The 16,422-nt window shown below is 47.1% G+C and overlaps 1 protein-coding gene across 1 annotated transcript in view; it reads right to left on the bottom strand.

Annotated features, from left to right (window-relative positions):
* man2c1 (mannosidase, alpha, class 2C, member 1) overlaps positions 1-16,422 on the bottom strand; it is a 125,843-nt gene that overhangs the window by 75,831 nt on the left and 33,590 nt on the right. The window contains exons 8-10 of the mRNA XM_078200175.1: positions 15,883-15,993; positions 13,396-13,488; positions 9,073-9,189 (exon numbers count right to left, since the gene is read on the bottom strand). Coding sequence (XP_078056301.1) covers positions 9,073-9,189; positions 13,396-13,488; positions 15,883-15,993 — 321 coding nt within the window. The remainder of the gene's footprint in view (positions 1-9,072; positions 9,190-13,395; positions 13,489-15,882; positions 15,994-16,422) is intronic.

The raw sequence follows: 16,422 nt of genomic DNA, 5'->3' as shown, positions 1-16,422 counted from the left end.
GCACCCAGAGTCCATATCCTTCCATTCCCATCCTATTCATGTATTCGTCTAGTTGCCCCTTAAATGCCGCTATCGTACCTGCTCCCACCACCTTCCCAGGCAGCACATTCCAGACATTCAACACTCCCTGTGTACAAAAACTTGCCTCACACATCTTCTTTAAACCTATGTCCCCTGGTATTTGACTTTTCTACCCTAGGAAACAGCATCTGACTGTCCACTCTGTCCATGCCCCTCAAAATCTATTAAACCTCTATCAGGTCACCCCTCATCCTCCGTCATTCCAGTGAGAACAAACAGAGTTTATCCAACCTCTCCTCATAGCTAATACCCTCCAGACCAGGCAACATCCTGGTAAACCTCTTCCGTACACGGAGTTGGGGGTAGTGTGTTAAAGTGGATTGGGGACTGGCTATCCGACAGGAAGCAAAGAGTCGGAATAAATGGGTGTTTTTCCGGTTGGAGGAAGGTAACTAGTGGCGTGCCGCAGGGATCGGTACTCGGGCCGCAACTATTTACCATTTATATAGATGATCTGGAGGAGGGGACGGAGTGTAGGGTAACGAAGTTTGCAGACGACACAAAGATAAGTGGAAAAGTGAATCGTGTGGAGGACAGAGAAGATCTGCAGAGAGATTTGGACAGGCTGAGTGAGTGGGCGAGGATATGGCAAATGGAGTATAACGTTGAGAAATGCGAGGTTATACACTTTGGAGGAAATAATAACAAATGGGATTACTATCTCAATGGAAACAAATTAAAACATGCTACCGTGCAAAGGGACCTGGGGGTCCTTGTGCATGAGACGCAAAAGCCCAGTCTGCAGGTACAACAGGTGATCAAGAAGGCAAATGGGATGTTGGCCTATATTGCGAGGGGGATAGAATATAAAAGCAGGGATGTCTTGATGCACCTGTACAGGGCATTGGTGAGGCCGCAGCTGGAATACTGTGTGCAGTATTGGTCCCCTTATATGAGGAAGGATATATTGGCACTGGAGGGAGTGCAGAGAAGGTTCACCAGGTTGATACCGGAGATGAGGGGTTTGGATTATGAGGAGAGGCTGAGGAGATTGGGTTTGTACTCATTGGAGTTTAGAAGGATGAGGGGGGATCTTATGGAGACTTATAAGATAATGCGGGGGCTGGATAGGGTGGAGGCGGAGAGATTCTTTCCACTTAGTAAGGAAGTTAAAACTAGAGGACACAGCCTCAAAATAAAGGGGGGTCGGTTTAAGACAGAGTTGAGGAGGAACTTCTTCTCCCAGAGGGTGGTGAATCTCTGGAATTCTCTGCCCACTGAGGTGGTGGAGGCTACCTCGCTGAATATGTTTAAAGCGCGGATGGATGGATTCCTGATCGGTAAGGGAATTAAGGGTTATGGGGATCAGTCGGGTAAGTGGTACTGATCCACGTCAGATCAGCCATGATCTTATTGAATGGCGGGGCAGGCTCGAGGGGCTAGATGGCCTACTCCTGCTCCTATTTCTTATGTTCTTATGTTCTTATGTACCCTCTCCAAAGCATCCACGTCCTTCTGGTATTGTGGCGACCAGAATTGTACACAATATTCCAAATGAGGCCTCGCTAGTGTGGGGGCCAGTTCACACTACATTAAACAAAAAGAAAAACCCCATAAGTGCTGCAAAATTTGAGACAGAAAGGTGAGAGAGGCTGGATAAACCCAGCCAAATAAGCAACATGCGTGCAGGAAATAGACAGGTTAACTTTCAGCCTTACTCCTGTCCTTAAGTAGTACGTTCCTATATATTTACAAAATGCTATCATTAAACAGGTGATAGAACACAATCATAGCGCTGCACAATGGTATATAATGCTAGTTAATTAGGTACATATATATTCAATAGTGAGTTCATACAAAGTTCAAATCAGTGAATAGATCTGAAACTAGCATATAAGAAATGAAGTTGAGGTAGCCCCAACCCAATTCCTGTGCATTTACAGTATGAAAATATGCAAAGAATGATACAAAAGTGACCCAAACTCAGAAAGCTAGTTCTGAGGAATGCATTCGGCAGCCTGCACTCCTGGGTGGCAGTCCTTACCTCATGTCACTGGCTCGGCGGCACAGTGGTTAGCGCTGCTGCCTCACAGCACCAGGGACCCAGGTTCAATTCCGGCCTTGGGTCACCGTCTGTGCGGAGTCTGCACGTTCTCCCCGTGTCTGCGTGGGTTTCCTCCGGGTGCTCCGGTTTCCTCTCACATTCCAAAGATATGTGGGTTGGGTTGATTGGCCATGCTAAAATTGCCCCTTAGTGTCAGGGAAAGGTTAAGTGCGTGGCGTCATGGGGATGGGGTCTGGGTGGGATTGTTGTCGGTGCAGGCTTGATGGGCCAAATGGCCTCCTTCTGTAGTGTAGTGATTCTACGTGGGCAGAGAAGGTGCAGGATTTTCCTGGGCTCTGCTTTCTCTGAACCCTTTGTCAACATCTTATCAATGACATGAAAGTTTGTTAATGCCAGGTGCAGAGCTAAGGGAAGCAGGCGATAGGTATTTGAACACTATATAAAATGTAAAACACCCAGATAAAGAGGTCATCGCTGGGACGAGGGGATGTGAGGAATGTTAATACCGAACAATCCACAGTCTCAGCAAGGAAAGGCTCAGGGTATCAGCTGGCCTGCATCCTGTCCTTGGCCGGCTGAGCTTTCCATTTCTCCTTAACACTTCGAATGCCCCTCCAAGTAGTCAGCCTCCAGAGGTTGTGGTGGCCGGTAACTGCCTACTCATTGTCTGTGTCAATGTCCGCCATCTGCAGGTCTCTCCTGGTAGCAAAAGCAGTGACATCCAGCAGGTTGTGACCATTGGCCAGTTCACCATGTGGAAGGTCTTTGTGTATCCGGACGCCATCTATCCGATAAACATGGCCGAGCCAGCGCAGCCATCGCTGGCTCAGTGTACGTTTATGGAATCAGGACACTCTGAATCGGTGACCTTGTTCAACCAGGAGATGCTGGGCAGACCTTGGGCTGTTTTCCTTCATGTCATGATGTGAAGTTGCCGGCGTTGGACTGGGGTAAACACAGTAAGTAGTCTCACAACACCAGGGTAAAGTCCAACAGGTTTATTTGGTAGCACGAATTTTCGGAGCGTTGTCCCTTCATCAGGAGAGTGAAGAGTTCAGTTCACAAACAGGGCATATGCAGACACAAACTCAATTACAAGATAATGGTTGGAATGCAAGTCTTAATAGGTAATCAAGTCTTTACAGGTGCAGACAATGTGAGTGGAGAGAGGGTTAAGCACAGGTTAAAGAGATGTCTCCAGCCAGGACAGTTAGTGAGATTTTGCAAGCCCAGGCAAATCGTGAGGGTTACAGATAGTGTGACATGAACCCAAGATACCGGTTGAGGCCGTCCTCATGTGTGCGGAACTTGGCTATCAGTTTCTGCTCAGCGATTCTGCGTTGTCGTGTGTCGTGAAGGGCGCCTTGGAGAACGCTTACCCGAAGATCAGAGGCTGAATGCCTGTGACCGCTGAAGTGCTCCCCCACAGGAAGGGAACACTCCTGCCTGGTGATTGTCGAGCGGTGTTCATTCATCCGTTGTCGTAGTGTCTGCATGGTCTCCCCAATGTACCATGCCTCAGGACATGTCAGTGAGTGTCATTTCAGTTGCGTGTGACATTTCTAATATCTGAACAACTCTCCTCCATAGTTTCATCCACAGAACTGAAACTAAACTTCAGTTACCAATACCAGGCTAATCGGCGCAATACCTATGTGGTAACTTGAACCCACAATAAAGATGGTCGAACACGTTGTCAAGAGAACAACCTTGACACGGGTGGCACAGTGGTTAGCACTGCTGCCTCACAGTGCCAGGGACCCAGGTTCGATTCTCGGCTTGGGTACAAAGAACAATACAACACAGGAACAGGCCCTTCGGCCCTCCAAGCCTGCGCCGCTCCCTGGTCCAAACTAGACCATTCTTTTGTATCCCTCCATTCCCACTCCGTTCATGTGGCTATCTAGATAAGTCTTAAACGTTCCCAGTGTGTCCGCCTCCACCACCTTGCCCGGCAGCGCATTCCAGGCCCCCACCACCCTCTGCGTAAAATACATCCTTCTGATATCCGTGTTAAACCTTCCCCCCCCCCTCACCTTGAACCTATGACCCCTTGTGAACGTCACCACCGACCTGGGAAAAAGCTTCCCACCGTTCACCCCATCTATGCCTTTCATAATTTTATACACCTCTATTAGGTCACCCCTCATCCTCCGTCTTTCCAGTGAGAACAACCCCAGTTTACCCAATCTCTCTTCATAACTAAGCCCTTCCATACCAGGCAACATCCTGGTAAACCTCCTCTGTACTCTCTCCAAAGCCTCCACGTCCTTCTGGTAGTGTGGCGACCTGAACTGGGCGCTGGGTCACTGTGCGGAGTCTGCACATTCTCCCCGTGTCTGCGTGGGTTTCCTCCGGTTGCTCCGGTTTCCTCCCACAGTTCAAAGATGTGCAGGTTAGGTGAATTTGCCATGCCAAATTCTCCCTCAGTGTAACCCGAACAGGCGCCGGAGTGTGGCGACTAGGGGATTTTCACAGTAACTTCATTGCAGTGTCAATGTAAGACTACTTGTGACACTAATAAATAAACTTTAAACATGTGCAAAACTACTAAACGACATCGGTTAAACATTAACATAGACAAAAGCTCCTACAACACTCTGTAACACCTCTCTGTCCCTTAAATGTCAATTCCTCAACAGGACAGAAATACAATGAAAGTAATGTCTCAATATGTGACATTATTTCAGGAGCTTTGCGATTGCGTTGCGATCTGTGTAATACCACTGGATCTTGAGTCAGCTGATTTGAATCTGGAGATTCAAGCGGCTGAGAATCTATGCCTGACTGTTCCTCATCCATTCCCACAGTGGAGTCTTGTGCAACAGGAACCACTTTCTGGTGAATACCCACAACAGCCCGAACGTCTGCTGTGTTATCTGAAAATGTTGCTGACTCTGAAACCTTTGCTAACTCGGAGTCATAATATAAACCAATATGATCTTAGTGTCTGCGAACAACTCTTCTTCTGTGCAGCTTCACTGGCTAAGATACTGGACCACTTGGGTTTAGAATTATTCCCAGTAACTATTTCTGGTTACTACCAAGGGTCCCGATGTGAACACGATCGGTGTTGAACTGTCTCTCCTTCTGCTTAAAGTTTATTTATCAGTCACAAGTAAGGCTTACATTAACACCGCAATGAAGTTACTGTGAAAATCCTCTAGTTGCCACACTCCGGCGCCTGTTCGGGTACACTGAGGGAGAATTTAGCACGGCCAATGCACCCTAACCAGCACGTCTTTCAGACTGTGGGAGGAAACCGGAACACCCGGAGGAAACCCACGCAGACACGGGGAGAATGTGCAGACTCCACACAGATAGTGACCCAAGCCGGGAATCGAACCTGTGTCCCTGGCGCAGAGAGGCAGCAGTGCTAACCACTGTGCCGCCCTCTGCTTCTCTTGTCTCCTGCCCATTCTTGCTCTGAGATCTGGATGAAGCAGATCCAGCTGAGACTTCAGTCTTATCCAATAATGACTCAGCTGGAGAGAGAGAGAGCCCTGTTGTTGATACGATACTGGAACAGGAACCTGGAGAGCCTGGTTCCCAAAGTATCCCCTGCCATTCTCTTCAAGCCCTCTTTCACAGTTTGAACAGCCCGCCCATTTGAAGCTGAATGAAGTGGCGCAGTATGCACATAGCGGAATCTATTCTGTTGCATAAAGTATTGAAACTAATCACATGTAAACATGGCTCTGTTATCATAGAAGGAGGCCATTCAGGCCATCGAGTCTGCACCAACCACAATCCCACCCAGGCCTTATTCCCACAACCCCACACATCCACTCTAGCTAGTTCCCCCTGACACTAAGGGGCAATTTAACATGGCCAATCCACCTAACCTGCACATCTTTGTTCTCTGAAATGACCTGTGAGCTGTGAAAACGTGGTGTCACTTCTGTGTTGTAACAGGAGCTGTAATGTTACTCACGACGTGTGCATCGAACCACTTACAATGCACATCTATGATGATCAAAAACATGTGATTCATGAAAGGTGCTGCAAAGGCCACATGAAGTCTGGGCCATGGCTGATCAGGCCACTCCCAAGGATGAGGTGGTGCTTGTGCTGTATCTGACATGCTGAACAGGATTTCACCCTGATCCATATTAGGCCACCACACACACGATCTGACTAGACATTTCATTCGAGGGGGTGGTCCTCGTGAATTTCATCCATGACTTGTGAACGACCAGGGGCAGGAACTATCACTCTTGACCCACCCCCCCCCCCTGACCCCCCCCCCCCTCCCCCCCACCACCACCACCACCACCACCCCTCCACCCCCCAACAGTATGTAACCATCCTGCACACTTAACTCATCTTTACGCTTCACAGGGGGTTGCAACCCAATCATCTCCTGCAACAGTTGGCCATCCCTGCATCAGATATCTCTTGGCTTGGGATGTTCCCGGAGGAAACCCACGCAGACACGGGGAGAACGTGCAGACTCCGCACAGACAGTGACCCAAGCTGGGAATCAAACCCGGGTCCCTGGCGCTGTGAGGCAGCAGTGTTAACCACTGTGCCACCGTGCAGCCCATCTGGAGCTGCCTTAATAACTTCAACTTTCCCTTCCACAGGGCCTCCTTCTGCACTGTAGGGTTTCTATGTTTCTATGTTTCTAAGGGAAAACCATAGCACAGATTTGTGCTATGGTTTTATGACCGAGATACTCTACACTTTGTGCCTGGAAAATGCATGTGTCCCAGTGCAGACGCAGTCCCGCTTCGGAAAACCTTTTTGACACTTGATCCAGATTGTGGAGGTGCTTTTCCTCAGTATTCCCCGTAATCGAGATGTCGTTCAAGTAGGCTGCTACATGAGGAATGCCCTGCAACAGGTTGTCCATCATTCTTCGAAAAATCGCCTGGCTGGAGGATACCCCAATGTCCTAATGACTGTATCTGAACAGACCTTAATGCGTGTTAATTGTAATGTACTGCTTAGTCTCTCCTCTAGCAAGAGTTATCAATAGGCACGGCTCATGTCAAGCTCATGTTGCCACACTAAACTTCAAAAAACCTTATTTTTTTCCTTCCTTGTTTCTCCTTTGTCGCGAAAAGATGTGGAAACTTGAACCCACAATAAAGGTAGCTGAACATGTTGCCAAGAGAATAATCTTCTTTACATAATGAAATAACAAAGTTTACAAACGGCAATAACTCAGCAAGAACTACAAAAACAGCAGTAACTAGTACACAGGTCTTGCTTACAGAACACCCTCTTGTAGACCCGAAACCCACGCTGATGAAGACATGACACGCGCAAACTGTCCTGGTCCCCCCATGCCGACACAATAATTAAGAAAGCCCACCGACGCCTCTACTTTCTCAGAAGACCAAGGAAATTTGGCATGTCAGCTACAACTCTCACCAACTTCTACAGATGCACCATAGAAAGCATTCTTTCTGGATGTATCACAGCTCGGTATGGCTCCTGCTCTGCCCAAGACCACAAGGAACTACAAAAGGCCGTGAATGAAGCCCAGTCCATCACTCAATCCAGCCTCCCATCCACTGACTCTGTCTACACTTCCCGCTGCCTCGGGAAAAGCAGCCAACATAATCAAGGACCCCTCACATCCCCTCTCTTCCATCTTCTTCCGTCGGGGGAAAAAGATACAAAAGTCTGAGGTCACGAACCAACCGACTCAAGAACAGCTTCTTCCCTGCTGCTGCTCAGACTTTTGAATGGACCTACCTCGCATTAAGCTGATCTTTCTCTACACCCTAGCTATGAGTGTAACACTACATTCTGCACTCTCTCCTTTCCTTCTCTATGAACGGTATGCTTTGTCTGTATATCGTGCAAGAAACAATACTTTTCACTGTATACTAATACATGTGACAATAGTAAATCAAATCAAAAACCCATTAAAAGACATCGGTAATACATTTACATAGACAAACGCTACTACAACTCTCTGTAATGTGACGATACTGTGCCTTTATGAAGTGTATTTGAGCCATGGTCCTGTGCAGGGGCTGGTGTAACAGTTTTTTATGCACTCGGAGCTGTGTCTACCGGCATCCTGTATAGTTGTTGCAGCAGCCTAATTGTTTCTAATGGCTAGAATGTTGGTTTTAATCTGAACTAATGCTGTTCTGCTGTTTTCCCCAGGGACTTTGCAGAGTGGGGTTTCATCGGGATAATTGGCAGGTATGATCACGTGATGGGGAAAGCTGGGCTTTTCACAGAATATTTAAGCTTGGATGCTGCTTGTGGAGTTAAGAGAGAGCAGTCTCTTTCTTTTCCCCTCTCTGAAGTTGGAGCCTGGGATCTGCCAGAGGCTGGGTTTACTTCTTTGAGGTTTTGCTGTTTGGAGGATATATCCTTCTCTGAAAACTGCTGCCGGGATCGTTGTCCAAAAGTGATAAAAAGCTGAAAATCTAGTGTTACGTTAGTATACTTGTTTTGGTGCTGATTCTGAGGAAGAGTGTATGCCTATGGGATATTGCTTTGAATTGGAACAACAGAGATAGCTAGCTGTTAGGAGTTATACTGTGGCATGTCTAAGTCTTGTAATTGGTAAAAGTTATGCTAATTCTTTCTTTATATTCTAACTGTGTTCTTAAATAAACTTTGTTGGATAAAAGCTTCCTAGTGGATCACTGGAATCATACCTGGAGTGAAATACCTTATGCTCACCCTAATGCCAAAAACAATCTAAAACTTAGAGTCTAGGCTAACTTCATAAACACCTTGGAGTCTCTGGCCTGTAACAGTAACAACTTGCTTCTTCAAAATGGTGACACTCGCGTACAAACCTCCACTCATGTCTAAATCACTTGATAGATATACTTGAATGTTTGTAAGCAGAAATAAATCACGTTACTGACTGTACTGCCAGCCTTCACGCTACACTCCCACAGAGCTACACTCTCTGAACACGTTCAAGTTATTTTAACGCGCGCTCCGAAAATCTCCAAACAGCAGCCAGGACGACCGGCGGTGATTACCACCAGAATCGAGAAACTTACCGGGAATTCATTCACCAGGTTCCAGCTGAGTTTCTGAGTTAGGAAGCGTGTGATACCGCACCCCTGCATTATCTGTGGCAGCTGGGCAGAATATCCAAACGTATCTGGCAACCAGAACTATTCAAAAAGATAAAGAGAGAGAGAGAAAGAGAAAGTGTTTAATTTGTAACGTGTTTCAGCTCTGTAAATAGCTCAGTGAACAAAGAACAGTACAGCACAGGAAACAGGCCCTTCGGCCCTCCAAGCCTGTGCCGCTCCTTGGTCCAACTAGACCAATCGTTTGTATCCCTCCATTCCCAGGCTGCTCATGTGACTATCCAGGTAAGTCTTAAACGATGCCAGCGTGTCTGCCTCCACCACCCTACTTGGCAGCGCATTCCAGGCCCCCACCACCCTCTGTGTAAAAAACGTCCCTCTAATATCTGAGTTATACTTCGCCCCTCTCACCTTGAGCCTGTGACCCCTCGTGATCGTCACTTCTGATCTGGGAAAAAGCTTCCCACCGTTCACCCTATCTATACCCTTCATAATCTTGTACACCTCTATTAGATCTCCCCTCATTCTCCGTCTTTCCAGGGAGAACAAGCCCAGTTTACCCAATCTCTCCTCATAGCTAAGACCCTCCATACCAGGCAACATCCTGGTAAACCTTCTCTGCACTCTCTCTAACGCCTCCACGTCCTTCTGGTAGTGCGGCGACCAGAACTGGACGCAGTACTCCAAATGTGGCCTAACCAGCGTTCTATACAGCTGCATCATCAGACTCCAGCTTTTATCCTCTATACCCCGTCCTATAAAGGCAAGCATACCATATGCCTTCTTCACCACCTTCTCCACCTGTGTTGCCACCTTCAAGGATTTGTGGACTTGCACACCTAGGTCCCTCTGTGCTTCTATACTCCTGATGGCTCTGCCATTTATTGTATAACTCCTCCCTACATTATTTCTTCCAAAATGCATCACATTATATTGGTATTGAACTGTAGCCTGTGCTGGTGGAAAGGTGGCACCAAAATTGGCCAAGAGCCAAATAGGCAAGAACCAAATAACTCTCCTGTCTGTTATCAATGAGCCTCTGTGGGAGAACCTGTGTGCAAATCAGAAAGCAGGGTAAACACCCAGGGAATGCCCGAGAGTCACAGCTTCAATGCATTTCTCAAACAGGAACAAATTCAGCTGCGGTAACAAAATTAAATCACATGGGACGAATAGTCACCCGGGCAAGTGACCATTATCCCAGCGTGAGGATCCCACTATACACATTGGGGCATTCCAGTCCTCCATCCCACAAACCGCGCTGTGTGCCTTACTTGCCAGAGTGGGTGGGATTCTCCGGCCTTGTCCGTGGCGGGACCAGTCACAAGCAAGAATGGAAAACTTGGCGTCCCAGCCGAAAGTCCATTCGCTTTTGACAGCACTGGAAAATCACAGCCACCAACAAGGGATGTCTGCTAACCCCCACTTTGGCTTCGCTTTAGTGGCCAGTGGCAGAAGAACTTCAGCAGCACGGCGGCACAGTGGGTTAACACTGCTGCCTCACAGCGCCAGGGACCCGGGTTCGATTCTCCGGCCTTGGGTGACTGTCTATTTGGAGCTTGCACATTCTCCCCGTGTCTGCGTGGGTTTCCTCCGGGTGCTCTGGTTTCCTCCGAAGATGTGCAGGTTAGGTGGATTGGCCATGCTCAATTGCCCCTAAGTGTCCCAGGTTGTGTAGGTTAGATGTATTGGACAGGGTAAATGTGTGGGGTTATGGGGAGAGGGTGAGGGAGAGGGCTTGAGTAAGGTACTCTTGTTAGAGAGAGTCGGTGCAGACTCAGTGGGCCAAATGGCCTCCTTCTGCACTATAGGGATTCTATGTGAAATTCGATAGGATGGACAGTGAGAGCCTTTTTCCTCGGATGGTGATGGCTAGCACGAGGGGACATAGCTTTAAATTGAGGGGTGATAGATATAGGACAGAGGTCAGAGGTAGGTTCTTTAATCAGAGAGTAGTAAGGGCGTGGAATGCCCTGCCTGCAGCAGTAGTGGACTCGTCAACTTTAAGGGCATTTAAAGGGTCATTGGATAAACGTATGGATGATATTGGAATAGTGTAGGTTAGATGGGCTTTAGATTGGTTTCACAGGTCGGCGCAACATTGAGGGCCGAAGGGCCTGTTCTGCGCTGAAATGTTCTATGTCTTTCATTGACTGAACTGTTAAAAGTCTCAGACAAGGCATGTTTAAATCGACATAGTCATTAAGAGCAGGAAAAGCTGCTCCATTAACAACTTTGTAAAACAAGTTTCCAATTTTTAAAAAAATAGTAGAGAACATTGCAGAGATAAAGCAGCTTTGGGGCAGGTGTGTTTACGGTGGATATTCCTGAGGCCTCAGTAATTGGAACTAAGCAACTCGCTGGATTCTTGGCTCACTTCAAAATCAAAGGTCGAGCAGAACGCAGCTACAATTAAATTTTAGATCTCAAAGTGGCCCACACGATTTCACCCAAATCTATTCCAATGTGACTGCCAATTGCTGAGCTGATAATCCAAGTTACTTAATAAAGAGACTGTTGTCTCAGGCGGTGAGGCGTTTGTTTAGAGGAAGGAGGAGCCAAGGCGGGGGTGAGCAGACAGAAAAATGTTTAGCTGGTTTTATAAACGTACAGCTGAAAAAAAATGCTGGAAGGGTGGCCAAGAGGGCTCGTACGAACATGTGGAATAATGCAATGGAATCTAACAGATAGCTGAGTGAAACAGGTTAGCAGGACTGTAAATAGCATCAAGTAACAGCCTCAACACATGCAGGGTTTAAACAGTATTCAACAACATGAGTACATGAAGGGCGTTAATAAAGATTTAAGGGAAGTCCACTGAAGTTGGCAAACATTACAGAGCTTTCACTGAGGAATGCAGCAGAAAAACAGAGAAAAAAAATCATGTTTTTCTTTATTTATTTGTGGGACATGGGTGTCGCTGGCTGGGCCAGCATTTATTGCCCATCCCTAGATGTTCTTGGAGGGCAGTTGAGAGTCAACCACATTGCTGTGGCTCTGGAGTCACATGTAAGCCAGACCGGGTAAGGACGGCAGATTTCCTTCCCTAAAGGACATTAGTGAACCAGATGGGTTTTTTCCCGACAATTGAGTTAATTGATATGAAGCACATAAACATAAAAAACACACTGCTGCCTGACAGCGCCAGGGACCCCGGGTTCAATTCCGGCCTCGGGTGACTGTCTGTGTGGAGTTTGCACATTCTACCCCCTTGTCTGCGTGGGTTTCCTCCGGGTGCTCCGGTTTCCTCCCACGGTCCAAAGATGTGTGGGTTAGGTTGATTGGCCATGTAAAAATGTGTGGGGTTACGGGGATAGGGCGGGTTTTTGGGGCATGGGTGAGCTACTCTGTCAGAGAGTCGGTGGAGACTTGATGGCCAAATGGCCTCCTATATTGTAGGGATTCAATGAAAAAAATGTGGTAAGCATTAGGAGCTTGTTGCTCAGTTAGAGTGAGATAAAATCACTCTAACTCAAATCAAAGTCTTCTCTTATGCATCATAAAATAATGTCTTTTTTAAAAATGAGATGAAAATAGAATTTGACTGTTTACCTGATGATCGGTGAACACTTAAATCTCAATTTTGCTGTCAAGAAGGTTTTGAAATGGATATTTGGTGACTTAAAGTATTGCAGTGTCACCTTGTGTCAGATTTAAGTGTCCGGACTGCTTTCAGAGATAGTGTGGGAGAGGACAATTAGGGCAGGAGGTTGCTGTAAGAATCAGTTACCATTTGCTCTATAAGTATTAAGAGATGTATCTTGATTGAGCTGAAGGTATTGAGAGAGATTCCTGGACTGTCTCTTACAAAGGCTACTTTTTTCTTTCTCTCAGAAACAAATCTAACATTATAAAGTTTGTACACACTAACAATACAAACTAGCACTGCTGCCTCACAGCGCCAGGGACCCGGGTTCGATTCCCGGCTCGGGTCACTGTCTGTGCGGAGTCTGCACATTCTCCCCGTGTCTGCGTGGGTTTCCTCCGGGTGCTCCGGTTTCCTCTGAAAGTCGTGCTGGTTAGGGTGCATTGGGCCATGCTAAATTCTCCCTCAGTTGTACCCCGAACAGGCGCCGGAGTGTGGGCCACTAGGGGATTTTCACAGTAACTTCATTGCAGTGTTAATGTAAGCCCACTTGTGACACTAATAAATAAAAACTTAAAGCTTAAATGTTCAACTTAAATTTACATTACATCGAGATTCCCTTTCGATGATTCGCTTTTACTCAGTAACTATTCAGAAATTACCTTGCAATGCAAGCTCCCGTTGCCATGCCAACTACTCACCTCACAGCAATACTTTCCAAACTCTTGCTGGAAGAATCTTTGACCCTGGAGGAACTGTCGGACCATGGATTCGCCAGAAGGGAGGTTTCCATCCTGCAAAACCTGGACATTAGTGCCCTCTACTGGCTGACTTTTGTGACTGCTTCAAAATCCAAGTAAAACAGAGATATAATCCAACACCAACTGGAGCAGGAGCAATATAGATTTGTGAATGTACATTCGTAATAATATCTGCTTGCTCAACAAGTACAAGCATTCATTTCTTTGTTAGTTGTAAAACTTTGGGCAGTAATATAGTATTGAAGATTAAATAGTACTAAAGATCAAATTCGGCATGTCCGCTACGATTCTCACCAACTTTTACAGAAATGCCATAGAAAGCATCCTTTCTGGCTATATCACAGCTTGGTATGGCTCCTGCTCTGCCCAAGACCGCAAGGAACTACAAAGGGTCGTGAATGAAGCCTAGTCCATCACGCAAACCAACCTCCCATCCATTGATTCTGTCTACACTTCTTTCTTTGCCTCGGCAAAGCAGCCAGCATAATCAAGGACCCCACGCACCCCGGACATTCTCTCTTCCGTCGGGAAAAAGATACAAAAGTCTGAGTTTACGTACCACCCAACTCAAGAACAGCTTCTTCCCTGCTGCCATCAGATTTTTGAATGGACCTACCATATATTAAGCTGATCTTTCTCTACACCCTATAATTGTGACTGTAACACTACATTCTGCACTCTCTCCTTTCCTTCTCTATGAACGGTATGTTATGTCTGTATAGCGCACAAGAAACAAAACTTTTCACTTATCAATAGGTGTATTATTGTCACACGTATTGCCCAATACATGTGACAATAATAAATCAAATCAAACACGCTGCTTCTGCATTCCAGTTGTACCTAACCTATCCTTCTGATTCCCAATCTTTTTTATCAAAGCTACCTACCTCCAATTCATCCCATCTCCCATCTCCACTCATCTGCTGTTGAGTTGCTCATCCGTGCCTTTGTCACCTCCAGGCATGGGTATTCCAAAGCTCCCATGAACAGCTTTCCAACCTTCTTAAATTTAGCTCATCCCGCATCTGCTGTCTGCACCCGAAGTCGCATCAAGCTCAGCTCATTATCACCCACCGTGCTTGCTGGTCTACATTGGCAACTGATCCGCCAGCGTCTCAATATTCACAAAGAGCAGTGAGATCAGTGATCAGCTATTCACCGATCGGCACGGTGGCACAGTGGGTTAGCACTGCTGCCTCACAGCGCCAGGGACCCGGGTTCGATTCCCGGCTTGGGTCACTGTCCGTGTGGAGTTTGCACATTCTCCCCGTGTCTGCGTGGGTTTCCTCCGGGGGCTCCGGTTTCCTCCCACAGTCCAAAGATGTGCTGGTTAGGGTGCATTGGCCGTGCCAAATTGGCCCTGTGAGCGGGATTTTACGATCTCGCCCGAGCGAGATACGAGGTATGGAGATTTCCGTTCCACGAGCCTCACCCACCCCGATTCCAGGGCGGGCAAGACGGTAAAATTCCAGCCTTAGCGTCAGGGGGATTAGCGGGGTAAATACGTGGGTTACAGGGATAGGGCCTAGCTGGGATTGTTGTCAGTGCAGACTCGATAGGCCGAATGGCCACTTCCTGCACTGCAGGGATTCTATGATTCTAATGTGGTTCCAATGGTGTTGATTCAGGATGAAATGTTAGTCAGGTCACTGGCAGGATTCATTGTTCCCTATTACATCTCATCTAAAGGATGGCACTCAGACAATGCAGCACTCCCTCAATACTACACTCCGGAGTGTCGGCCTCGCCTATCCTATATAAGACCCTCGTCAGACCCCACTTGGAGTACTGTGCTCAGTTCTGGTCGCCTCACTATAGGAAGGATGTGGAAAAGATTGGAAGGGTGCAGAGGAGATTTACAAGGATGTTGCCTGGATTGAGTGGCATGCCTTATGAGGATAGGCTGAGGGAGCTCGGTCTTTTCTCCTTGGAGAGATGAAGGATGAGAGGAGACCTAATAGAGGTGTATAAGATGTTGAGAGGCATAGATCGGGTGGACTCTCAGAGGCTTTTTCCCAGGGTGGAAATGTCTGCTACGAGAGGACACAGGTTTAAGGTGCTGGGGGGTAGGTACAGGGGAGATGTTAGGGGTAAGTTTTTCACACAGAGGCTGGTGGGCGAGTGGAATCGGCTGCCGTCAGTGGTGGTGGGGGCGAACTCAATAGGGTCTTTTAAGAGACTCCTGGATGAGTACATGGAGCTTAATAAGATGGAGGGTTATAGGTAGGTCTAGAAGGTAGGGATGTGTTCGGCACAACTTGTGGGCTGAAGGGCCTGTTTGTGCTGTAGTTTTTCTATGCTCTCAAGCTTTGGAGAAGGAAATAACCTCACAACCTTTCGATTCAAAGCGGAGATAAGCTGACATTTCACGTCATGTGGATAGGAAGGGGTGTGCAGTGCTTTCTAACAATAGCTCCGATACCTTACCATTTCCACCCAGGTGCCTCCCACTGTGACAAACTGCCCCTTCTCAGCGGACTCCTTGAGTTGTGTGTACAAGACTGGATACCAGCACTTAACCCACTGCAGCTGCTGCGCCTGTGAGAGAGTGAAAGGAAATTATATCAGCTCTTGTTCATTCTATATGGTATCTCTTTCAGCACTCAACTCCAAAAAATCATTGAAAAAATAAATCATTTGCATTTATATAATACCTTTCACATTCTCTCTGAAGCCCCAGAGTGTTCCAAACAACAACTTGCATTTATGTAGCACCTTTAATATAACAAAGCATCCCAAGGCACTTCACCAAGTGTAAACACAACAAACACTGACACCAAGCCGACGGGGGAGATGTTAGAAGAGACTGATGGTTTGGTAAAGAGATAAGCATTAAATAGTGACGAAGAAGAGAAAGAGGAGGCGCTTTATGGAAAGAATTCCAGAGTTTAGGGTGCAGACACAATGACACAGTGGTTAGCACTGCTGCCTCACAGTGCCAGGGACCCGGGTTCGATTCCCAGCTTG

Source organism: Mustelus asterias, chromosome 29, assembly GCF_964213995.1.
Source record: "Mustelus asterias chromosome 29, sMusAst1.hap1.1, whole genome shotgun sequence".
In the NCBI taxonomy this organism is placed as follows: domain Eukaryota; kingdom Metazoa; phylum Chordata; class Chondrichthyes; order Carcharhiniformes; family Triakidae; genus Mustelus; species Mustelus asterias.
This window is presented reverse-complemented; position numbering and strand designations above follow the sequence as displayed.